Here is a 25,737-nt window from a genome sequence, read left to right as displayed (position 1 = left end):
TAACCAAAGCCTGCTTTCTCTGGACAATCACAGATCATTTAGCCAGTAACAGATCTACTCCAGCCAAACACCACCTAAAACACTGCGGCCCCGCCCCACCCAGGCCAGTAGGGGGACTAGACCTCCACCCTCAACGCGCTTTTACAGGCATCCCAACACCTCTGATGAGATGGGGTCAGGGCGGCCACCTAGCGAGCCAGGACTTTCATCCCACCAGGCAGCAATGCGGCTTCCCTCTCCCCCCGTGGAGTGATGCTGGAGAAACCGGGTGGGAAGTCGGGACTTTTGCCCCTGTGATGTCAGTGGGGGCCACCAGGGGGCTGTAATGAGGCACTCCCGCCAGGCGGTATAAGTGGAGGCCTACTGAGGAGTTAGAACTCCATCACCTCCAGCAGTGACAAGGAGCCCCATCTCCTTGAGTGTCAACAGAAGGCACGTGGGGAGACTGAACTTCTGCTCCTACCTGGCAGGAAAGAGATGGGCGTCCTCCTTCTCCTGCCAGAGCAGCGTCAGAAGGAGCCAGCTAAAGTACAAGTAGGTTTACAGTTGTGAGCACACAAAACAGTTTATCCTTATATTATTACTATTTATTAATTATTGTATTATTTTCCAGAGTCTCATAATACATACCCAACATATCTAGGCTTCAGCCAAAACCCACTCATCAAAGAAAAGCACCAAGAAACAGAACGATCTCAAACTGAATTTAAAAATACAATCTACAGAGCCCAAATCAGGATGACAGAGATGTATGAATTATCTGGAGGGGGGGGGGTAGGGGGAGGAGAGACAAAAAAACTTTAAAGCAGCCATCAGGAAAACACTTCGCTGAACAATTATGAACACGCTTGAAACAAATGAAAAGTAGAGAATCTCAGCAAAGAAATAGAAAGTCTCAGTGAATAAATAGAAAATATAAAGAAGAACCAAATTGAAATTTTAGAACTGAAAAATACAATAACTGAAATAAACTTAATGGATGGACTCGGCCGCAGAATAGAAGAGAGAGAGAAAGAATCAGTGAACTGGGAGATAGAATAGAAATGACCTAATGTGAACAACAGAGAGAAAATAGACTGAACAAAAAATGAACAGAGCCTCGGGGAATTGTGGACTCTAACAAAAGATCTAACACCCCTTTCATCAGAGTTCCAGAAGAGTAGGAGCAGGATGAGGCTGAAAAAAGTACCTGAAGAAATAATGGCTAAAAACTTCCTAAATTTAACAACAGGCATAACTCTACCAAGTCAAGAAAGTAAGCAGACTCTAAACATGATAAATCCAAATAAATCCACACCAGGACACATCATAATCAAACTCCTGAAAAATTAGGACAAAGAAAAATGTTTGAAGAATTGAGAATGGAACAACGCTTTACTTATAGGGGAACAACCATTCGAATGATGGCAGATTTCTCATTAGAAATCACAGTGGCCAGAAGGAAATAACACGTCATTTTTCAAGTGCTAAAAGAACTGTCAACCCAGAATCCTATATTCAGTGAAATATCCTTCAGAAATGAACAGGAAATAAAGACATTCTCAGATAAAGGAAAACTAAGGGAATTTTCCGCCAGCAGACATACTCCAGAAGAATTGCTAAAGAAGTTCTCTAATCAGAAAAGAAATGATTTTTTTTAAAACGAAACTTTGAAACATCAGGAAGGAAATAAAAAACATGGTATATAAAAACATGGGTAAACAGACTTCTCCTTTTGAATTTTCTAAATTATGTTTGATGGTAGAAGCAAATATTATAACACTGTCTGGTACGGAAATATTTAAGTCAATTATATTATAAATAAGGGAGCATAAAGGGACACAAAAGAGAGTAAGGGTTCTATACTTCACGTGAACTAGTAAAATGAAGTTACCAGATACACACACACACAGAGACACTGACACACATAATGTACTACCTAAATCAACCACTAAAAATGCTATACGACAAAATAAACTCAAAAACATTTCAATAAGCCAAAATTAAATTCTAACAAACTTTCAAGAGAAGGCTGGAAAAAGAATAGAGAAACAAACAATAAAAAACATAGAATAAACAGAAAATAAAAAAATAAAATGGCAGGTTTAAGCCCAAACATATCAATAATTACGTTAAATATAAATGATCTAAATACACCAATTAGAAGATAGCAATTTGCAGAGGGGTGGATTTAAAAACATGATCTAACTATATGCTGTCTAAAAGAAACTTATTTCCAATAAAATGGTATAAGCAGATTGGAAGAAAAAGTATGAAAAAAGATATATCATGAAAACATTAATTAAAAGGAAGCAGAAGTGGCTATACTGATATTAGATAAAATATACTTTGGAGCTAAGATAATTACAAGACTGAAAGAGACATTATATAATGATGAAATGGTCAACACACCAAAAAGAGATAGCAATCCTAAATGTGCATGCATCAGACAACATTGCTGAAAAACCTGTGAAGCAAAAACTGATGAAATGAAAGGAACAAAGAACAATTCCAACATTACAGTTGGGAACTTCACTGCTCTCTCTAAAACTGATAGAATAACTAGACAGAAAAGCAGCAAGGATAAAAAAGAACACAACACTATCAACCAAGAGGACCTAATCTATCTTTTTAAAAAATTCCACTCAATAACAGCAGAGCACACAGTCTTTTCAAGTAACCATGGAACATATGCTAAAACAGACCACTTCATGGGCTATAAAACAAACCTCAACAAATTTTTAAAAATTGAAGTCATACAAGACTGGGTTCTCCAAACACAATGAAATCAAACTATAAAACAATAACAAATAGATGATTGGAAAATCTCTAAATGCTTAAAAACTAAACAACACAATTCTAAATAACCCATAGGTCAAAGAAGAAATCTAAAGAAAAATTAAAAATACTTTGAACAGAATGAAAATGAAGATAAAATATATGAAAACTTGTGGGACATAGCTAAAGTAGTGCTGAGAGGGAAATTAATAGCACTAAATGTATACATTAGAAATGAGGAAAAGTCTCAACTCAATATCTAAGTTCCTACCTTAAGAACCTAGAAAAAGAGCAAAATAAACTCAAAACAAGCAGAAAGAAGTAAATAATAAATATAAAAACAGAAATCAATGAAATTGTAAACAGAAAAATAGGGTAAAAAGCAATGAAACAAAGAGCTGGTTGTTTTGAAAACGTTAATAAAATTGACAAACTTCTAAGAATGACAAAGAAAAAAGAGAGAATATACAAATGATCAATATCAGAATCAGAGAATATTATAGACTCTGAAGACACCAAAATAATAATAAGGGAATGCTACAAATAATTCTACACATAAATTTGGAACTTTTGGTACAACCCTTTCCTTGATTTCCAGGGAGAGAAGAGGACTGGTGTTTAAACCAATCACCAGTGGTCAATAATTTAATCAACAATGCATACGTAATGAAGCCCCCTGAACACCCCAAAAGGATGGAGTACGGAGCTTCCAGGGTCATGACCTGTGGAGATTTGGGGAGAGTGGCATGCTGGGAGAGAGGGCCGGAAGCTCTGTGTCCTCTCCACATACCTTGTCCTACGCATGTCTTCCAGCTGGGTGCTCCTGAGTTGTATCCATTTATAACAAACCTGTGATCTAGTAAAGAAGAGCTTTCTCTGAGTTCTGGGAATTAATCAAACCTGAGAAGGGGGTCGTTGAACTCCTGATCCACAGCTGGTCTGGCAGAAGTGCAGGGGACAACTTGACTAGCAATTGGCATGTGAAGTGAGGCGGGGGTAGTTCTATGGGACTGAGCCCTTAACCTGTGAGTCTGATGCTGTCTGCAGGTAGATAGTGTCAGAACTGTTGAACTTACCGCTTATTTAGACCCATGTTGGACTTGGGTCTAACCCCCCTTTTAAATATTTACCATCTAAATCCCAGCAAAATGTTTATTGATATAGGCAAGATTATTCTAACATTTATATGGGACAACACAAAGAAACCTGAACAGCTATAACATTTTTTTAGAAGAAGAATAAAGTGAGAGGTATCATTCTACCCAATTTCAAGACTTACTATGTAGCTGCAATAATCGATACTGTGTGGCACTGGCAGAGGGCTAGACACGTAGAATGGTGCTGAATAGAGAGCCACCCAAATATGCCCAATTGACTTTTTTTTTTTAATGTTTGAAAAGCAATTCAGAAGGAAAGATTGCCTTTTCAACTAATGGTACTGAGCAGTTGTTCATCTATAGGGCAGGGGGTGGGGGGCAGAAGAACTGTAACCTAAGCTCACACCTTATATAAAACTAAATCAAAATGTACCAGACTTAAATTAAATGTTAAATGTAAAACTATCAAACTTATAGAAAAAAACAAAAACAGGGGAAATCTTCAGGATCTAGGGCTAGACTAACAGTTTGACACCAAAGACATGATTGATAAATTTAAAAAGTGACAAATTAGACTTCATGAAAATTTTAAATTCTTGCTCTGTAAAAGACCCTGTTAAGATAAAAAGACAAGTACACCAGAAGAAAATATTTGCAAATCACATAATCAACCAAACACTCACACCTAAATATACAAAGACCTCTTAAAACTCAACAGTAAAACACACACACAAACAATTCAATTAGAAAATGAGGAAGACATGAAGCAGCATTTTGTTGAGGACAGAGAGATGGCAAATAAGCAGATGAGAAGATGTTGAACATTAGCCACTGGAGTAATACAAATTAAAACCAGATGAGTTATTACTACACATCTATCAGAATGGCTAACAAAAAACATTGACCATGACAAGTGCTGGAAAGGATGGGGAGAAACGGGATCATTGGTACATTTCTGGTGGAAATGTAAAATGTTATAGCCACAAAGGGAAGTAGTTGGGCATTTTCATAAAAAAACAAACAAACAAAAAAAAAACACTAAATATGCAACTACCATATGACCAGCAATTGTACTCTGGACACTTATCCCAGAGGAATGAAAACTTAGGCTAACATAAAACCTGTTCATGAGTAGGGGTAGCAGTTTTATTCATGATAACTACAAATGAAACAAGATGTCGTTCGGTGGGTAAACGGTTAAACAAATCATGGTGCAGGTTTACCAATGGACACTGTCCAGCAATAAAAAGAAACAAACTATTGATGCACGCAGTAGGTTCTCCAGATAAATCTCCTGAGAATTATGCTGTTTTTGAAGGGGGGTTGGGGAGAGGGCGTTTCCAAAGGTTACATGCTGTATGATTCCATTTCTAAAGCATTTCTGAAATGACAAAATTACAGAAATGGGGAACAAATTAGTGGTTATAAAGGAGGTTAGCTAATTCCTAGAACCAGTAAACCACCTACCTATGAGCACTTCTGAACAAAAACCAACTAGTCCTGAGTCCCTATCTCCATCCGCCTCCTTTTATCAGGCTCCTTCGGGCTGGGACACTCTCCCTGCCTAAATTGCCCAGGGCCAGGTATCTGACAACTAGAGGCCACCTCTACAGCCCGAAGCCACTGAAGTCATTTACACTGGACAGTCCTCAGTGCGCTCAGCCTGCCTCTCCTGCCTTTCCTGTGGAAACCACAAAAAGGCTCCTGCCCAAGCTTTCCCCTCACTCTCCGCCTCCTGACCGACCCTGGCGCCTCCGCTCGCTCGGTCCTGCATGGAGTGGTGTGCCCTCCTCTTGGGTCCATGAGAACAACTATCTTTTCAGTGGCATTGTGTCCTGTCCTGTTGGCCTCACCATACCCGAATAAAGAGAAAGTCCCCATACGTTTAAAAACAGAAATGTTCTGTATCTTGACCATATGTGTATCAACATCCAGGTTGGGAGACTGCACTACAGTTTGCAAGTTGTTACATTGGGGGCAAATGGAGAAAAGGGTAAACAAGATCTCTGCATACTACTTCTTAAGACTCCATGCGGATTCTAATTCTCTCAAAATAGAACATTTAACCGAAAACAATGAAAGGAAAATTAAAGCAGGTCCCTCAATTTTCCATTAATCCAACCAACTGAGGTTTCATTGTTAGAAGCTTTTCTAAATAATGGACAGGAAGTCCCAGCGAACCGAAGGAAGTTCCAGAACACCGGATTGTTCCCCCGGGTCCTCTCCACTATGGAGTAAGTCACTGTTGCAATCTTTGGGTCAAACCGAAATTCCTAGTTGGTAGGGGAGAAAAGTTCAGAAGGGGGCAGTTTAAGGCACTCTTTCTTTCTTCCTTTAAATATGTTTTTATTGATTTTTAGAGAGAGAGGAAGGGAGAGGGATAGACAGAAACATCCATAATAGAGAAACCTCATTGATCGGCTGCCTCCTGCACGCCCCCCTCCTGGGGATTGAGCCTGCAACCTGGGCAGGTGCCCTGACCAGGAATCGAACCGTGACCTCCTGGTTCACGGGCCAAAGCTCAACCACGGAGCCACCCCGGCTGCACAGCACTGCTTCTGATCGGCTCGTCCTAACAACAGCCAATGTTTGCTTCTCGCCTCCTCCTGGGTGCCAGGCACAAGCAGTCCATGTGCATCCTCTCTGGCTCGCACACGCCCCGAGGCCGGAGCTCTGCGGGGCAAAGAGGAATGGCCAGGGAAGATGCCAGTTATACAAAGGCCTAAGGGCTGGCCATAAAACCGCTTTCCGTGTTTCCAGTAAACCTCAGTTTAATGTATTTCCTAACAAAACTAAAGGAGGAACACCTGGTACCTTTTACCAACACAAGCTCTGGTTCTGAAAATGAACCAGCGTGTGAGGCGGGGCTTAGCCCGTGGCTATTTCCGAACGGGGAGCAGGCCTGATGGCAGAGCCCCGTGGGGAGGGCACTGGAGGCGGCAGGAAAAAGCTGCTGCCCTTGCTTCTGCTCTTGCTTCTCAGAGGCAGGGCTCCCGGAGGACAGCCCCGGAGGCTTTGGGCCCACCCGTCCTCCGCCACGAGGAAGAGCGTGGCTTCCTGCTCTGCTCGCCCCCCTCCCCAGCTGCAGCTTTCTGGAGATACAAGTGACAGCTGTGATCGGACGGGACATGCGGTTATGTCCACATCCCCACTCGCTATCTACCCTATGTTTCTAATTAGGTATCATTGCCATCTTCACATGCTTTCATGTGACCTTTAAAGTACCCTCAGCACTATATAAAAATACCAGCCTGCTTGAATTTGCATCAGCAGTTACAAGATATTTCTTTTCATTTTCTACTTCGGTGAGTAAAATGTAGGACCTTACTTGCAGGTTTAGGATTTTAAAGATATCCCTCCCTATGTCCCCCAGACATGGCCACTGGTCCGAGGGGAGCGGATCTCTGCTGGTACCCCCAAAGCCCTCACATTTCACCGTTCAAGCCACTGAACCTTCCAATTATTTAGAAACTCCCCCAAACATTTGGGGCATATATAAATGATAAGGCCCACAGTTTTTAAGAAATGTTTTGTGGTCTAATTAGTTTCAGAAGTAAACAGGAGTGCTGAGAGAAAGGGAGATGGAGGCAGCGAGAGAGCAGAAAGGAAGGAATGAAAGTGGGGACTTCCGGATGACTGGCCCACACGCAGCCCCGGAGGCCCCCACGGTCAGAGGTCACGACCACAGCTGGCTTCCCAGCACGCAGCCATAGGAAGAAGAGCTTGAAAACATGACTTCCTGGCTTCACTCTGCAGCTCAGGATGCCCGTCCTCTGCCCTCTGGAGCTCTGCCCTGTCAGCCAGCAGCTCTGTCCTGCACTGTCACCCCTCCTCCCCCGCCACAACACGCACTGCTGGTCCCTTCCCATCAGCAACTAAGTGTGCTCAACACTTTCCACCTTTAAACAAAGAAAAAAAGACACATGAGCCCACGTCATCCTCTAGGGACCACTTCCCTCTCTCCTCCTCCTTTAAAGGCCGTCGTCACTCGGCCTCCCTCGTCGCTTCCCACTTCCACCGGGCCCGTCAGTCCACTCCAATCTTGCTCCTGAGCCTGCCACCAAGTTCACAGCCACCTCCACCTGCAGTCTCATTTTACTCACCCTTCAGGCAACTTTGAAGCATCCACGTATGAAAAAGCAGCATGTACCACCCTCAGCAAACACCGGCAGCTACGAGAGTCATGACTCAGGTACGCGGCGTCACAAGGACGGAGACCCACCCGCCCTCTGCCGGCAGGAGTGTCATCACCAGCCACTCCAAGACAGTGCGAGGCTGGGGGGGGGGGGGGGGGGAGCTATTTCAGAGAGGAATGCAGGAATCAGGACAATAAATGAAGTTTAGCAAATAACCCTCAGCCTCTAGCCTAAGAGGCGGCTTCCCCTGAGCTGGAGAGGCGTTATAACATTAAATCAGGGGTCCTCAAACTTTTTAAACAGGGGGCCAGTTCACTGTCCCTCAGAGAAGGAGGGGAGTCGGAGAGTGCGGCACACATTCCACACATGCGCACTGCGGGCCCGGGACGAGTCGGCTGCTAAGCAGGACAGGCTGGGGCGGTAAAAACACCCGGCGGGCCGGATAAATGTCCTCGGCGGGCCGCATGTGGCCCGCGGGCCGTAGTTTGAGGACCCCTGCTTAAATGTTCATAAGCGAACACTGGGCATCTTTCACTTGAAGCGGCATCGGGGCCTGTGCCCATTTGAAAGTGGCTGTGCTGCCCAGGTCAGCATCCATCCGGTGCCCAAAGGTCACGGTGCCCCATGTGACTGCGCGGGGACAGAGTGCTCCCCGGCGGATGGGACAGGGCGAGGTCTCGCCACCCCCCGCAGGGCCTCCGTGGCGCCTCTCAGCCTCTCCGCGGCCCAGCCACCGTCAAACACCTGACATTTCGGTTTGGATGTTGACTTCCCACAAAACTCCGGATAAAAGCAACTCCCCTCATTGCCCTTGAACTCAGGGTCAGGCCTCTGGGGAGCCAGCTGTGTATCCAGAAGAGTTCGGAGGTCAGCACAGCGAGACGATTCCAACTCTCTCCCGGAAAGGCCTTCGGGGGGAGCTCGGCTGCGCTCGGCCCGGCGCAGAGGCTGGGTAATTGCCAGGCCGACCCTGGAGCCCCTTGCCCTGCTCACCTTCCACTGTAATGCGCGGCGTAATCATGAGATGTGCTTATTAATTTCACTCATCTGACACGGCGCCCCCTGCCCTGAGCTGGGTGTTAGGAGAAAATGATAGGGATGGATGCTGCTCCTGTCAGACCCACCAAGACGCTCAGAAAGCCAGGCGGCCAGAGGCCATCTGCCGCCACCAGCAAGCAGCCACGACGACCCCAAAGGCACCGCAGGATGGGAAGGACACGGCCGACAAGAGCAGAGCACGGAGACGGGCCCGCGGCCTGGGGTGAGCCCAGCAGGACCCCCCAGAGGGTGCGCGCCGGCCCTGCCCCACGCACGGCGTGCTGCTTCATAGCGAATTCACCAAGAGACACTGGCTTCTCCAATCGGGAACAGTTTTATTAGCTTCCTCAAGAGTGTTCTGGCACAAAGCCATACCGAATGATTCCACTTTATGACAAGCGCTTTGAAGTCAGGCAGCAGGAAGACTCAAATCTTTGTCAAAAAGGATTCCCTCGTCCTTTCACGTTTAAAATGTTTATAAGCTTTCAAACAGCTGGGAGAGTAACACGGAGCATTTTAACAGGCTTCTCCCCTCCCACAGGACCCGGTGCCGCTGACCCACTACACCCGGCACCGTGCTCAGCGGGGGCTGATCCTGCCCACCCAACCCTCAGCCTGGGGACATCTGGCAATTTCTGGACACATTTTTGGTTGTCCAATTTGGGGGGTTGGTGCCACTGGCATCTAGTAGGTAGAGGCCAAGGATGCTGCGAAACATCCTGTGATCACAGGACAGCCTCATAGCACAGTTATGTGATTATCCGGCTCAAAACGCCAATCACGCTGAGGCTGAGAGACGCTGCCGCTGGCTCCTTCGGGGCCAGGCCTGGCATCCCCACCCCTGGGAGCCAGACACTCATCCAACCACCTCACAGGTTGCCAGTGCTGGTACGGAGGCTCTCCTGTACGTAGTCTTGGTGCACCCTCTCAACGAACAAGAATAAAACGCTGTCGCCCTAACCGGTTTGGCTCAGTGGATAGAGCGTCGGCCTGCGGACTGAAGGGTCCCAGGTTCGATTCCGGTCAAGGGCATGTACCTTGGTTGCAGGCACATCCTCAGTAGGGGGTGTGAGGCAGCTGATTGATGTTTCTCTCTCATCGATGTTTCTAACTCTCTCTCCCTCTCCCTTCCTCTCTGTAAAAAAATCAATAAAACATATTTTAAAAAATAAAAAATAAAATAAAACGCTGTTGTAAACAACAAGAGGGAAGTAAGACCACTTCGGAATCTCAGAACCCACGACCAGGGTCACTGTTTACTAAACCCTCTGATGTTACTCTGCTTATTTTAAAGCTCCACCCAACTCGTAGTTTATTTATAGAAACAACAAAAGAGCCAGTTCCGGCCACCAGTACTACTGTACCACCACCGACATCTGCCGAAAAGCAAGGCAAGGTCCTGCTAAGCGGTGGTGGTGTGGTCAGTCAGAGCGCCGGACTTGGGAGGGGTCGGGTCCTGACCTCCCACCCCCAAGGACGGGGACTCTGTCCCTTCACTTCCCAGAGCTCGGGTTCTCCTCATGAGCAAAGCAGAGATACAGCTACTGGCCCTCCCAGCACAACCGTGAGAGCTAAATGAGCTGCTGGGAGGAAACCGCTTCGGAAGCGGTAAAGAGCTGTAAGATTGTATGTGACATATACACGTGGGGGACACTCTATGACAATCCACCAAGGGTCTTTCAGACACTTGGATCCTTTCCATGAAATGTTACAACGAGAAGTGACTGGAAATCAATGAATCCAACCCTTGGGTTTTACAGAAGGTGAAAATGAGCATCCCAGAGGCCAAGGGACTCGGCCAGGGACCGCCCAGACAGGCTCAGGCCCTCTGACTCCCAATCCAGGACACTCCCCTGCCTGCCCACTGGTGATCTCCCATCCCTGCTTCAGTTCCTAGAGGGAAGAAACACATCTTACACACAAGGTTCAGAGGGTCTGGAACACAGGAGGTAAAGATCTGTTGAATCCGTGAACAAAAGGTATAAAGCGGAATCCTGACTTACTACGTCGTAGCCCGTCGGGGCTCGGTTCCGCGAAGCCACCACCCCCACTCCTGTGATGGGGTCCATGGACGTCTCCGGCAAGGCTTCTGAGAGGTCTCTGACTTCAGGCATGGTGGACTTGTCCTGGTTCCGAAAAGGAAAAGAAAGCACAGAATTCACACTGAGCGCTTACCGTGAACAATGCAAAGTCTCACACAGATAGAGCCGGACTCTCAGGGCCAATATCCCGAGCTGCGCTCCACTTCCTGAAAGAGCTCAAGAGCCCTGACCCCACCTGGCTCTTTCCTCAGAGCAAGAATTCGAAACATCACTGGCCTCTGCTTGTCTCAAGTTAGCTTTGAACACTGAGCTAACACAGCTAATGAGGGCTTGTCCCTGCCCTGAGTATGTATGTAATTTAAACTCAGGCCCAAAGGCAAACCATTCTCAAACCTCCCATCTAGCTGCCTGACTTCTGAACAGACACCAGTAGCCTCTCTGAGGATAAATCAGACTTGACTAAGTCTACCCCCACCTTGCATTTCTCTCCCTTGTACTATTTCCTATGGAGGTGCAGGCTGCCAACCCTACAGCCTCTACCACAGTCCAGGGGGGCTGCGCTTTGCAAACACACACCTGGAAGAAAGTCTCCGGCATGGAGGCAAAGGAATGGTTCAAGTCCAGGCTCCACAGCCTTGAGCAAGCACGGAGTCTTGGCACTGACAGTCACAGAGCTGCTGTGAGAACCAAGAGTCACGTGAAGGGAGGTCCTGGAGAGGTCCCTGGCACACAGTAGGCACTCAACAAAGAGCAGATGAGGCTGGTGGGGTTGGGGGTACACATGTCCAGTGTAACTGACCAGAAATGTGGTAAGCATCACTCCCAAGAGGACTGGAGGGTTCCTTTTTTTGTGTTTAATCCTGCAGGTCGTGGGCATTTACTCAAAGCTAAACACTAACAATGACCATAATTCTTGCTGGGCACCTTGGGAGAAAGGGAGGGGAAATGGAATTATTATTCTGCTGCTGACTGCCCCTTGAAGTGACCAGAGGAGACAAGCACTATATAGAGAGCACTGGGTCTGGGCAGCTCGAGTGGCAGTGCACCAGAAAGCAAATAAAAAAGGTAACACCTTATGTAAATGACTTTTAGTACTTTTAAAAGGACAAGCCTTGAAAAAGAGCAAGTTAAATTCCACCTCCTTCTGCAGCAATTAAGTTCCACTGGCTGTAGGTCTGCCAGATCTCTCAAGGCTGGTTACTGCTTCTGAAGCAAACCGAACACCCTGCCTAACCAGGCAGGCAGGAGGAATATTCTGAGTTCTCAGCCTAGAATCAGAAAAGGCAGAGGCTATTAAAAACGAGTGTGCCTCCTAAATAGGAACCAAAATGCTACATGCAAGTCCCCCATGTAATCAGCATCCCAGGACCCCACAAAAGGCTCCGGAAGCAGACTTAATGCAATGCAGTCAAGTCTCCAATCAAGGTGTTTCTTGGCCTGGCCGCCGCTGCACTCTCAGCGTCTGTTTATGATAAAAGCAAACCAAGTTATGCTTTACTTAAGTCTGCTGAAAATAAGCTTCTGGGAGCCTGGGGCAGGGCCCAGGATTCCACGCTGCATCATTTTCTCTTTTTTAAAATGTCATTTATTAGGTAGGTTTATCTGCATAAAACACAGGGCTTAGAGCTTCCCACACACAGTAGGTATAAAGTACATATTACTGAATGAATGAATGCCCATGCATGCCCCCAATAGAGAAGGTTTGTCATTCAATATCTGCACCAGCACAATCCAAAGGAAACACTGATCAAAAAGTATCTTCACTTGGAAAATTCCCTCTTATCGGTAACATAACAACAACAATGCTGCAGTTTGCAAAATATGGGTACCTGCTGTTGGTTACCAAAATGCTTTGCAATTAACAACTCATTAACAGAATGTACGAATTCTACTAGTGCTAAAATATCATGCTGTGAATTTAATAAAGAACATGCGAGGTAAGTTTTTTTTTTATTAAGATAGTACTATCTAAGAGCGAAGGAGGGGGAGGTAAGCATGGGAATAAAAGAGAAATGTTTTATTTGCTGATAGATTCCAATATCCTCCACGAGGCACTGATGACAATGGCTCCGCTCTGCTCCGAGCGCGCTGTCAAGTGCAGGAGGGGACCTGCCTGTACGCGAGGATGCGCTCCCAGAATGCACCGCGAGGCAGCCCAGCAGCAGGTCCAAGATGGCCGCTCCCGGGCTGAGCAGACAAAGGGCCTCGGCCGCGTGGGCACAGCCCAGCCCGCAGGAGCGGAGGCTGCTCCGAGCCGCGCATCCGTCTGCAGAGCATCCCCACGCCTTGGTCTTTCCTTCCCCGGCTGCTCACCCTGGGGATCCAGGCGGCCTTTGTGAAATACAGACAAATGACTGCGCCGGGCCGGGGCCAGCTGGGCGGCGGAGGAAGCACCGGCAGCAGCAAAGGAAGCTTTTAATGAGAAACGCCCAAGATATCCATGGCAGAGGCAATCACTCAAAGCGGCTCGCCCTGAATTACATATTTTCTGACTGCAAATTACTTTTAACAGCGCCTCGACCGTCACTTCAATTGACCTTCCTAACAAAAGGCCATTTATTAGCTGGCGCGGCGTGTCTTCGGGGTGGTGTGGAGCCGGCGCTGGGAGGGACAGCACCGCATGGCGGCGCTCCGCCGGGTCACAGGCCAGGCCCCTGAGAGGGGGAAGAGGCCGTGGGTGCCGAAGCACATCTGCCGGGGAGGGCGAGGGGGTGCAGGGTGTTCCAAACCAACATGAACCTGTCTTGCAAGAGGCGATGCTGGTCTAAAACACGAACTTCCGGGGCCTCCTCGCCACAACTCCCGCAGCTCCTCACCAGCATCCTCTGTCTCTAACTGCACACACTCACACCCCTGCTGCGCGTGTGCACAGAGCCCTGCGATTCTCAAGCAGCTTTCTCAGGCTGCTTCTCCACCAGTGCCCACACCAAACCTGGGCGGTGGCTGGGTTGCCTTGTCCCTATTTTACAGGAGAGCAAACTGAGGCCTGGAGTTCTCAGCAGAGCCTAAGAGGACCTCTGCCCTCCTTCCCCAGCCAGGTCTGCTTCCCATGACACTGTGCAGAGGGACGCCACCATCCCATCCCATATCTGACTGAAAAACCAGTTTCAACACTAATTATAGTAAAAAGGGAAAGCTCTTCTTTCTCTAGCCATAACCCAGTAAGTGAAGCAAGGGGGAGAAAAGTACAGCAAGATAAAAGTAACGTGGGATTAATTTCCCTCGAACCTCCGTTTCAAGATTCAACATCTCCCTCATAAATAATTTACAACAATAAAAATGAGCTAAGGCCATGTTTGTGTAGGACGGAGGTAAATTTAGTCCTAATGAGGGAGATCTGAGCGCTGCACAGGAGGGAATAGGTTGATGCATGGTGCGGTGCAAGCCGATCGACAACACACACGGGCTCCATTACAACTGCAAGTCGCAGGACCAGCCAGGGGGAGGGAGCAATCTGAGAAACTTCTGCCACCCTGGCTGTGGCTGCAGGAGGGTCTCTACAGTGAAAGCCGAAAGCTGACCCAGTATTCTAGATGATGTTGAAATTACTGAGAATCACAGGACGGAGCCGACATGAAACTAAGGAGGTTCTCAGTAAATGCCAGGTAAGGAATGAAGGTGGTGGCAGCACCTGGGAGCTGGGTCTGCTCTTGGGCATGGAGAGAGTGCGGTGGCAACACTGACCTTGAGCTTATCCTCCTAACTGAACCTCTCAGGTCATCTGGTCCCAATCCCCATCCCAATCTCTACCTTCAGCGCCCAGGCAGCCTCCACTATATCATTTGCAAGTCTGGGGGTCTGCAGAGCGTGGCTCTGGGCAGCTGTTCCTGTGTCTGCCCTAGGAGGATTTCTCTGCAAGGCAGGAGTGCGTGTGTGCGTATGTGTGTATGTGTGTGTGTGTGTGTGTGTGTGTGTGTGTGTGTGTGTGTGTGCGTGCGCGCGCGCGCATGCCTTGCATATACATACTAGGACTAGCTGGGGTCCCGTTAGGGTGAGGTGTGTTTTCCAAGCCAGAGGATTTTTCCCATGCCATGCTGGATGGATACGATGCGACGACACAGGGCGGAAGAAGAAAACCGCTTCCTGCTTCTGCCTGCAATGCTGCACACAGTGCCTGGGGAGGCCCCAGCTCCCAGCACTGCGGCACCTCGCCAATGCTGTCATCCCAGGTTCACAGAGAAATGAACTTTAACTATAAAGCCCCTTCATACACACGGCACACTGCTCCCTTGTAGCTGATCAAAGAATTACTACAACAGTTTGCTTAATCCCTAAAAGTCAGCGGTGCTGGGCTTAACTGATGCTGAACATTGTTTCAGAATCAAAGGCGTGCCTCCCGGCCGCAGTCTGGGCGAAAACTAAGCTACTGTATCACAGCTGAAAACTCAGGGGAACTTTGATATCATCTCTGTTTAATTTCCCCGGCCCCGTGAGCCCGGGGTTTATCTCATTTTATCAACTCCTGTACTGAAATCAAAACCCAACGAACAGAGCTCAGACCTCTCTCCACTGAGGCCCCTTTAGCAGCAGGGTGGGGTGCAGGCTGAGGAGTTTAAAGATGGGGGCCAACAACTGCAGGGGGCAGGGAGCGATGCCTTCAAAGGAGGAGCGGCAGGAACCCCGACTGGGCTTCCCTGCAGCTCAGAAGCAGCGCCAGCCAGCCAGCCAGCACTGCCCGCAAGGGCTAAGGCGTGACTCGCACACAACTTTTGAGGAGAGTAATTTCAAACTATTGCGGGGGGTTTGGGGGGAGGCTGGTTAAATTGGACTACTGTAATTGAAATGACAAAAACAGTGGGTTAATTAAGTCCCCACAGAAGGACGAAATTGCTATCAGCTTGTTTGAAATCCAAAGTCAAGGGCACAAAAGACATAAAGTGTCTGCCCACAGCTACCAGCTTGCAGGGCTAGGAAGAGCAGTGTATTAATACTTTACCCAGAGCCCAAGAGCAGGGTCTCACTACCGAGAGACCATCAGCTTTGCCTGCTTCCCAGTGGCAGTGGGGGTCTGCAGGAATCCATGCCCCTCTCTGTCGCCCCACGGTAACGGGTACCTTTCTGCTGATAAGCTTAAGCAGGGAGCAGAAGGACACGCCCCGCTTCACCGATGCACACCTCAACACACACACCGGGCCACCTCCCTGACAGCCACGGTGCAGAGACCTACCTCCTCAGGAGACTGGGCGCTGAGGCCAGGGTCCATGCAGCACCCAGGCGAGTGGCTAGCCTGCTATTGGGAGACGGTGCACAGGCTGATGGGCGTCACTGTGGACTCAGGATAGCATCCTGGTGCTTCCTGCACTTTGGTCTGGACCGCTTATCTAGAGACCAGTCAGAAGCCAAGTCACTCTGACAAGTGCTGTTGAGTGTGGTCTGGTGGCACAGACTACTGGGAAGGCTGCTAAGACTACTGGGAAGGCTGCTAAGATACTGGGAAACGAAAGCAAATATTTTCCTAAGCATCCCTAGATCAAAGGCGTTTCCAGCGCAGGCACTAACCATGGCAGGCACTTCCTTTTCCCAGGAAAGGTCTGCTGCTTCTAATGGAAGAATCTGGTGTATAAGCACATCCACGCCATCTGACCTATGATTAGATTTATATTAACCATTTGATTACTAAACAGATTTCCTATAAACCACGTGAGGCAGGCCTGGGGTTCAGAATGCGACAGCCCAGTACAGTGCAATGCTAGATTCCAGAATTCACTCCCCCAAAATAAACCCAGATCAAGTTCTACAGCAGTGCAGTGGCCCAAGTCCTGCCCCTCCCGAGCCTGACTCTGCAAAACCAGGGATCCCGGTGCTGGTGGGGGGAGCGGCATTCTCCGGAACACTTGAGCCCTGCACCGACTTGCCCACCATTACTGCCAGTGAGGGTCGTCCCTGCCCACCCCTGTCAGGTCTTGGTGCCACTGTCCCCAGAGAAGACGAAGAAAGACGACCCCAACAGAAGGCAGATGCCCTACAAATGAAACTATCCCAGGAGGCCCCAGAGCAACGCTCTCTTGATGTGCAGTGACATGAGTCACCCCCTTGCCCTGAAGGCTACAGTGTCTGCAGAGAAAAAAATGCCAATGTCATCTCAACACCGGGCACACGGGCCCCCAGGCCAGAATCATCAGAACACATGGCTTCAGGTCGCCAGGCACGCCCATCACCACCACCACCCCCGCTCTGACTTTCACATGGATGTTGAGAGTTTCTTTTCAGACATTTGGGCATTTAATCATCCTACCCATATGCTGATGACTTCCAAAATACCTCCCGAAACTAGGTGTGTATCTAGTGTCTGTCATCAATTGCCTCTCCCATGAGTGCCTCAGACTCGGCTGACCTTGCCATCCTCCCCCTGGAGGGGCTCCCACACTCCCAGTACCTACCAGCACCCGATGCAAGGCAGCCCACAAACATTTTGGGAGCACTTGGCGCTGAGCATTGAGGGAGGGTGTGCACTGATGAAGACGGAAAACCCAACACTCCAGAGCGGGAGTTCCCAAATGCTAGCCTACGAGTCACCTGGGGGTTTGTTAAAACAGAGTCCGGAACCCACTCCAGGTACTGAGTCAACATGTTCAGGAGGGAGCCCGAGAAGCCGCATTTCTAACAAGCCCAGTGATGCTCAAACAGCCGGCCCGCAGCGCAAACTCTGAAGACGGCAGGTATTCGTGAGGTGTTTGATGACGGACTGAACGAGTGAACAAATGAATGGAGAGAACCTGAAGGTAATCACCCGTGAGGAACAGCCTCAGAATGAGAGCCTGTCTCTCCCTCTGCCACACAGGTCACCTCATTCCTTCCCTACGACACCCCACCCCCACCATTCCAAATCTGGGAGGCACCTTCCATTCTGCCCCGAACTTCCCCAGCGGCCCAGCCAGACAGGCGCTGTCCCTGAGAATCGTGGTGCACGACACATGTGCACACACGAACACACACGCTTGTCCCTCAGGTTACAGCACACTTTCCTAGAAGAATGGAAGTTGTTCAGAGGTGCTGTGTTCACCAGTGCCTGACTCACAGTGGGGACTCAATAAATGGCTATGGAGAGACAGATGGAAGAAAGGTGGGTGAATGAAGTTCCTCCCAGCCTCTCCAGATCAGCCATGTTTCACTGGATAACGGAGGGCACCAGCAGCCCATGCAGGACGACAGCCCATGCAGGGACGGCCACGGGCAGAGGAAGGGAGGCCCTGCAGCCCTCCGCAGTTTCAGCTCCAGCCGCTGGACCGGGGCCTGGCAGTGGCCGGCGGGTCTCCAGGCTGCCTGCTCAGCAGACTCACCTAAACCAGTGGTCGGCAAACCGCGGCTCGTGAGCCACATGAGGCTCTTTGGCCCCTTGAGTGTGGCTCTTCCACAAAATACCACGGCCCGGGCGAGTCTATTTTGAAGAAGTGCGTTAGAAGAAGTTTAAGTTTAAAAAATTCGGCTCTCAAAAGAAATTTCAATCGTTGTACTGTTGATATTTGGCTCTGTTGACTAATGAGTTTGCCGACCACTGGCCTAAGGCGTCTGTAAGAACTACAGCTGCCCATCCCAACCCCCGGGTTCTGATTTAACTGGCCTGGGGCCGAGACTGGACAATGCCACTGTGCCAGGGTGATACAGCGACAAACGGAAAGGGACTACAAATGAGGGGACACTTGCTTCTGCCTGGTGAGCCATGGAGACGCGAGGGAAGAGCTGCCACTCCAGCCGGCCTCCCTGAAAGAGGGAGCATGCGTGTGGCGTAGAGAAGGGACCACGAGCAGAAGGCGTGGCCTCAGCAGCCGTGTGAGCAAACGCGGACGGCTGGGGGAACTCTGAGCAGCAGATGGGCTCTGAAACAAGCCTACGAGATGTTTAAACCAACAAATAAACGCAACAGTCTGCACGTCTCTGCTCTTTCTCGGGTCTAAGCAATGACACGGGTCTACGGGAAGGAGCACCCAATGGCCAAAAGGGAAAAATTGCCAAGTCTTCCGTCCATCGTCTCTTGTAACCGAATGCTCCTCAAATCAATGCCACCTCCTGCAGATCCCCACGGGGCCTCCTGATGCTGTGAGCTCAGTGGGAGAACCGGAGGTAAAGGAGAGGAATGAAAAGGCTGCAAGCTTCGGAGTCAGAGGGACCCCAGTTTGAATGCCAGCCCTGATACTTACTCACAGCTGTGTGGCCCCAGGCACGTAACTAAACTGGGCCCAAGTTTCCATCCCTATAAAACTGGGATGTGAAATAATACTGTTTCCTCTGCAGCGTGATACTGTGTATAAAGAACTTGCAGAATTCGCAGAACTTGCATCAAAAGATACACACAATCCACAGAGTGAAAAAGACAATTTACAGACTAGGAGAAAACATTTGCAAACAATATATCCGATAAGGGATTAAAATCCAAATCTACAAAGAACTCCTATAACTCAACAACAGCAGCAGCAAAAACCACCCTGAAATGATTAAATGAAAAAATGGGCGAAGGACTGGACTAAACATTTCTTCAAAGGTGACATTCAAATGGCCAACAAGCACAGGAGAGGGTGTCCACATCACCCGTCAGCAGGGAAATGCAGACCAAGAGCAGTGAGTGTCACCTCACGTCAATAGGATGGCTACTATCAAACCGCCAGGTTGGTGTTGGCAAGGATGTGGGAAATTAGAGCCCTGGTACACCGTTGGTGGGAATGAAGATGCAGCTGTTAGGGAAAACAGTATGGTGATTCCTCAAAAATTTTTAAATGGAATTTCTATATGATCTGGCAATTACACTGGGGATATACCCAGAGAATTGAAAACGGGGTCTTGAAGAGATATTAGTACATCCATGTTCCTAGTGACATTATTCACAAGAGCAAAAAGGTGAGAGCAACCCAAGTGTCCATAGACAAAGGAATGGATAAGCAAAATGTGGTATATCCATACAAGGAAGTATTATTCAGTGATTAAAAAGAGGAAATTGTGACACATGCTACAATATGAATGACCCTTAAGACCTTATGCTAAGTGAAATAAACCAGTCACAAAAGGTTAAATACTTATATGAGGTATTCAGTAGTCAAATTCATAGAAATAGAAAGTAGAATGGTAGTTGCCTGGGGCGGGGGGAGGAGAAAATGAGAGTTATTTCAAGAGTACAGAGTTCCAGTTTCTCAAGATGAAAAAGTTCCAGAGATTAGCTGCACAACATGAATGTACTTAATGCCACTGATCTGTACAGTTAAAAATGATTAGGATGGCCCTAGCTGGTTTGGCTCAGTGGATAGAGCATTGGCCTGTGGATTAAAGGGTCCCGGGTTAGATTCCAGCCAGGGGCACGTGCCTGGGTTGCGGGCTTGATCCCCCGTGTGGGCTGTGCAGGAGGCAGCCAGTCAATGATTCTCTCTTATCATTGATGTTTCTATCTCTCCCTTCCTTGCTGAAATCAATAAAAAAAATAATAAAATAAATAAACTGTGAAAAAAGATTTTTAAAAAATGATTAGGATGGTAAATTTTACGTTATGTGTATTTTACAACTTTTTTAAAAAAGCATCTACAGCCCTGGCTGGTGTGGCTCAGTTGGTTGGAGCATCTTCCCAGATATGGAAAGGTTACAGGTTCAATTCTTGGTCAGGGCATGTACCTCGGTTGTGGGTTCAATCCCAGGTCAGGGTGTGTGCGGGAGGTAACCAATCGATGTTTGTCTCGCACATCGACGTTTTTCTTTCTCTCCCTTGCCCTCTCTCTTAAAAATATCAATAAGCATATCCTCAGGTGAGCATTAAAACAAAAACACACATCTAGAACTGTGGTTTTCAATTTCAATAAGCCTAAGTGCAACCCGAACTTTGTTTTAAAACATGCAGATTTGGGGGCCCCATCCCAGATATTTTGATTCCAGGTCTCGATTTGACATCCTGGAATCTGCATTTTCCTAAACATTCTACAGATGTTTAGCTCATTATGTATCCATTTACTAGGTGTACCAGTTAATAATGCGGACTTTTTTCAATAGATGGAGTTACACATGTGTTGATATATATGCAATTTGATATGTATGCTATTTTGTTGTATTGACAGCAAGCTTCAAAACTTCATATGTCAAATTTGCTGAAGGTGTTAACATCATAGATATTTTTACGCTTAAAAACATCGAATTTCGTGCCAAAAAAAGAGCATTTGCGGGAAGTTTTAATTCATTACTTTATTTTGAAGAAAAAGTTATTGTATACTTTGAAAAGTTTATGGTGAACATGCTCCATCGCAAGATACTTGTGAATGCTGGTTTAAACGCTTTAAAAGTGATGATTTTGATGTGAAAGACAAAGAACGTCCAGGTCAACCAAAAAAGTTTGAAGATTAACAATTACAAGCATTATTGGATGAAGATGCGTGTTAAACCCAAAAACAACTTGTAGAAAGATTAAACGTTGCTCAGCAAACAATTTCCGATCGTTTACAAGCAATGGGAAAGATCTTAAAGGAAGGAAAATGGGTGCCACATCAACTGAACGAAAGACAAATGGAAAACCGAAAAGTCATCAGTAAAATGTTGCTTCAATGGTACGAAAGTCTTTTTTGCATCGAATTGTGACTGGCGATGAAAAGTGGATTTATTTTGAGAATCCCAAATGCACAAAATCATGGGTTGATCCAGGTCAACCATCAACATCGACTGCAAGGCCAAATCACTTCGGAAAGAAGACAATGCTCTGCACTTGGTGGGATCAGGAAGGTGTGGTGTATTATGAGCTTCTAAAACCAGGTGAAACCGTCAATACTGATCGCTACTGACAACAAATAATCAATTTGAATCATGCTTTGATCGTGCAACAACCAGAATGTGCCAGAAGACACGGCAAAGTAATTTTGCTTCATGATAACTCACCATCACACACTTCAAAACCAGTTAAAGACACGTTAAAAGATCTTGCCTGGGAAGTATTAACCCACCCGCCGTATTCACCAGACCTTGCTCCTTCAGATTACCACTTGTTCCGATCGATGGCACACGCACTTTCTGAGCAGCACTTCAAAACGTAGGAAGAAGTGGAAAATTGGGTCTCTGAATGGTCTGCCTCAAAACAAGCAAAGTTCTATTGGGACGGTATCCACAAATTACCTGAAAGATGGGGAAATGTGTAGCTAGCGATGGACATTACTTTGAATAAAGCACTTCTGATGTTTCTCTTGAAATTATTGTGTTTTCTTTGATTACAAAATCTGCCATTATTAACCAGTACACCTAGTATATACCTCTCCTAAAGGATCAAGGGATATTCTTTGAACACTTTGCTTTGTTGATCAGTATCCTGGTTGTTTTCTTAAAGTAAGTGTGTGTGTGTGTGTGTGTGTGTGTGTGTGTGTGTGTAACGACCTGGTGCTGTTGGCTCTAGCCACAGGCTCAACAAGATGGCCCTCCAGTCTAGGCAAGCATGGCCCACAAAGCTCCAGTATGTGACCCCCGGATCCAGGTGCCCGGGCCTCTCACATTTCAGCCTGGACAAGCCCTGCATCTCTCCACAAGTGTGTCACGTAAGCCAACCACATGGCCACGCGATGTCCCCAACAAGGAGGCGATGGCCAGCACACCCTGCAGCGGGTGTCCCTACCTCCCAAGCAGCTGGGGACAGACCTGCTGCAGGCAGCCCCTGCCAACAGCACCGACAATCCCGAGAAACCACAACTCCCACGGGCAGCCCCGCAAGCAGACCACGGAGAGCCCCTGGGGCCAGGGAGAGCCTTGGCGTGAGCAAGAACCGCCTGGGGGAGAGGCCGCTCCCTCAAGGAACCCAGGCCTCCCCTCCCACAGCCTAAGGAGCCAAGGAGACTCTGCTCGCTCAACCGCAACCCGCTAAACACAGAGTTCTCAGCCCACCACATCCAGCCATGTAGTCATTTGTTATCTTCATCATCATAATAGCACCTCTGACATTTCCCACGTTAACTCCAACACCATCATTACTTTCCAGTGTGGCAAGGGTATGCTCCTTCAGCAGGAAGCACCGAGTCCTTCCACCCTGCGAGGGCAGAGCGGCCCAGGACATCCGGATTCCGATGCCCCAGAAGCTGATCAGCTGTGAAACCCAGATCAACGCGCATCCCCTACTCCCACCCCCTTCCAAGGCCCTGAGAGGGGATCCAGCAATACGTATGATCATGCAGTTTCTGTCAAATGTACTAAAGGGAGATATTCTTTTCCTTATAGCCACGCCCCCCACACGCATATTGTTCAAATGGCAGACCCACAAAACTGGGGTCTGTCCCCGAATCCCACTTAAATTTAGCGAGGACCCCACATCCTCCACAATGTCACACGCACTCACGTACATGAGCTCATTCGGCCTTGCAGGGTAGGATTTATTCTTAAGTCACTTCATCAAATAAGGAAATAGGGACTCAGAGAGGTTCCGTGACTTGCCTAGCGTCACCCGAGTTCCAGGAGGTACAGGGAAATTCAAACCCAAGCCCCTAAATTCAAGCCCAGTGTTCTTCCTACTCTACCATCTCTTCCTAGTTGCCCTGAGAAGAGCTAAATAATAACTATAAAGGCACTCAAAAAAAAAAAAAATGAAGCTACTCTTCTGATTAATCAGTTAGCAAACCCTTGATAATATCCACTAACTTTTATTGACTTGCAGCAGGCATGGAGTTAAGCACTCCTCTTGTAATATCTCATTTAATTCTCACCGTCATCCTATGAGAGAGAATGATCATCGTCAGCCTCACTCTACAGGTGAGGCAACTGCGGCTCAGAAAAGTTCATGCATTTGCCCAAGAGCGCAGTGCGTAGGAAAGCCAAGGCTTAAGATGAGGTCTATTTCCACAGCCCTTGCACTTAACATGCATGATGCACTATCCCAGCTGGAGCAGGGGGAGCGCACCAGCTGCTGGACGGAGGCAGGGCAGGGAAAATGCCTCCAGCACAAATCAGGAGTGTGGCCAAGGAGCTAGAAGGAAGGAAGGAAAAATGTGGAGGAGAGAAGACGCTTCTAGGCTCAAGTGAACCCGTAATTGCCATGTCAACGGCTTCACCGGGGGCTTGGGGCCCAGGTCCCAGCAGAGGCCCTGTCTCTCCGAGGCCCCATTGAAATATTCTCTGTGTGGCACCACATCCCAGAGCACCCGGCACAATTTCTGGAGAGCAAGAGAGGTGTCACGCATCTCCTGCAGCTAACCTTCCCAGCGCCCCGAGTTTTTCGGTTAGTCTGGGCTTCCGCAGAGCTTATCTGCTAACTTTCCTAAGGCTTTTCTGGTGCAGCTGATAAGATTTCCTAGCCCCGGTTAAAATGAGATGAGATCCAGCCAGCTGTCCAGAAATGTACAAGGAGATTACACTGAGAAGGAACCACCAGAGACAAAGGCCGCTGAAGAGGCACCGGCCTGCTGCCTGCTTTTGTGGCAGAAATCTGAGTGGGTGCAGCTTTTCCATGGGGGCGGGGAGCGGAGAGCAGGGGCAACGGCCATTTGCCTTCTGCCCGGTGTGGCCCTCCTGTGCGCGCCCGGCTGCAGAGGCTGCGGAGGAGCGGGGAACAGAAGGGTCACAGCTTTAATTTGGGCAAAGTTCTGTGTTGGAAACAAAGGGGACAAAGATGCTCATGGGTCTGCCTTTTTCACCGGGCCTGTCTGGGGGATCCGCTGTCCCCCCTGGCGCTAGGCCATAGCTCTTGTCCCACCCTCTTGCCCTCGAGCCTCACTTGAGCTGGAGCGCCCCTGGGGTGCTCATCTACACACCCGCCATCCTTCCAGGGTGAGCACCCCAAGCCTCAGGCGCCCAGGCCCGGCACCTCTCACCTTGCAGACAGGTGCCCTGGCTCCCGGGTGCCCAGGTCACAGAGGAGGCCACACCCCAGACGCTGCCCGAGGCTCAGGTGCACTCAGGTCTGCACCCACGTGACTCCAGGGAGCCGGACCCTAGGCCAGGCCGGTCCAACCACTGTCTGCGGGCGGTGCCCAGGCCCGGGCACAGGTGAGCCGCCTCCCCACCCACCCCGCCGGCGGGGCTCTCGGGAGGCCCCCCGGCCCCGGCCCCGGTCCCGGTCCCGGGCGCCGCCTGCACTCGGTCCCGAGCTCCGGCCGCCTGCGCGCTGCCAGGCCGAGCCGGGACGGGAAGCCGCGGCGCAGGGCCGGGCAGCGGCCGCCGGGCCTGTCCCCGCGCGGGCCGGGCACGGAGCCCGCAGGCCTCCGTGCGCTCGCTCCGCCCGCCCGCCCGCCCCTCGGCCCGGGGCCCGCGCCCGCCCGCCGCCCGCCCGCCCGCCGGGGCCGCAGGGCCGGCTCGCCGAGCCTCCGCCGCCCGGCCGCGCGGCCTCACTTAACTGTTCCCCGCTGGGGCGGCGGCGGGTCCCGGCTCCGTCTCACGCAGAAGCAGCTTCTCATCGCCCGGGCGGCGCGGGAGGGGCCGGGCCGGGGCCCAGGCGGCGGGGCCGGCGCCGCAGCTCGAGCGCGAGCCTCCCCGGCAGCGGCGGGGGCGGGGCGCGGCCTGGCGGCGGCGACCACGGCGGCGGCGCTCCCCGCGCGGCCCGGGCTGCGGGCCTCCCGGCGGCGCCCCAGGCTGGCTCGGGCCGGAGCAGGGAGTGGGAACCCAGGGACTCGCGTCCGGAGCCCGCGCCGCGCCCCCGCCTGCCCCCCAGCCTGGCCGCCCCCAGCCTGCAGGCGCCCCCGTGCAGCCCAGACCCCCAGGAGCCCGGCCGCGCGGAGCCCGGGACCCAGCGTCCCC

General features: G+C 49.4%; 1 protein-coding gene across 2 annotated transcripts in view; it reads right to left on the bottom strand.

Moving 5' to 3' along the window:
• MVB12B (multivesicular body subunit 12B) overlaps positions 1 to 25,447 on the bottom strand; it is a 139,100-nt gene extending 113,653 nt beyond the window's left edge. Inside the window, exons 1-2 of one of the 2 annotated variants that reach the window (XM_054727427.1) lie at positions 25,338 to 25,447; positions 11,032 to 11,154 (exon numbers count right to left, since the gene is read on the bottom strand). In XM_054727427.1, the coding sequence (XP_054583402.1) occupies positions 11,032 to 11,154; positions 25,338 to 25,397 (183 nt within the window). In that variant the 5' untranslated portion in view covers positions 25,398 to 25,447. Of the gene's footprint in view, positions 1 to 11,031; positions 11,155 to 24,815; positions 24,873 to 25,337 lie in introns of those variants that run through there. The other variant, XM_054727428.1, reaches the window with a different exon arrangement.
• Positions 25,448 to 25,737: the final 290 nt, after the last annotated feature.

This window comes from Eptesicus fuscus, chromosome 15 (genome assembly GCF_027574615.1).
Source record: "Eptesicus fuscus isolate TK198812 chromosome 15, DD_ASM_mEF_20220401, whole genome shotgun sequence".
NCBI lineage: Eukaryota > Metazoa > Chordata > Mammalia > Chiroptera > Vespertilionidae > Eptesicus > Eptesicus fuscus.
This window is presented reverse-complemented; position numbering and strand designations above follow the sequence as displayed.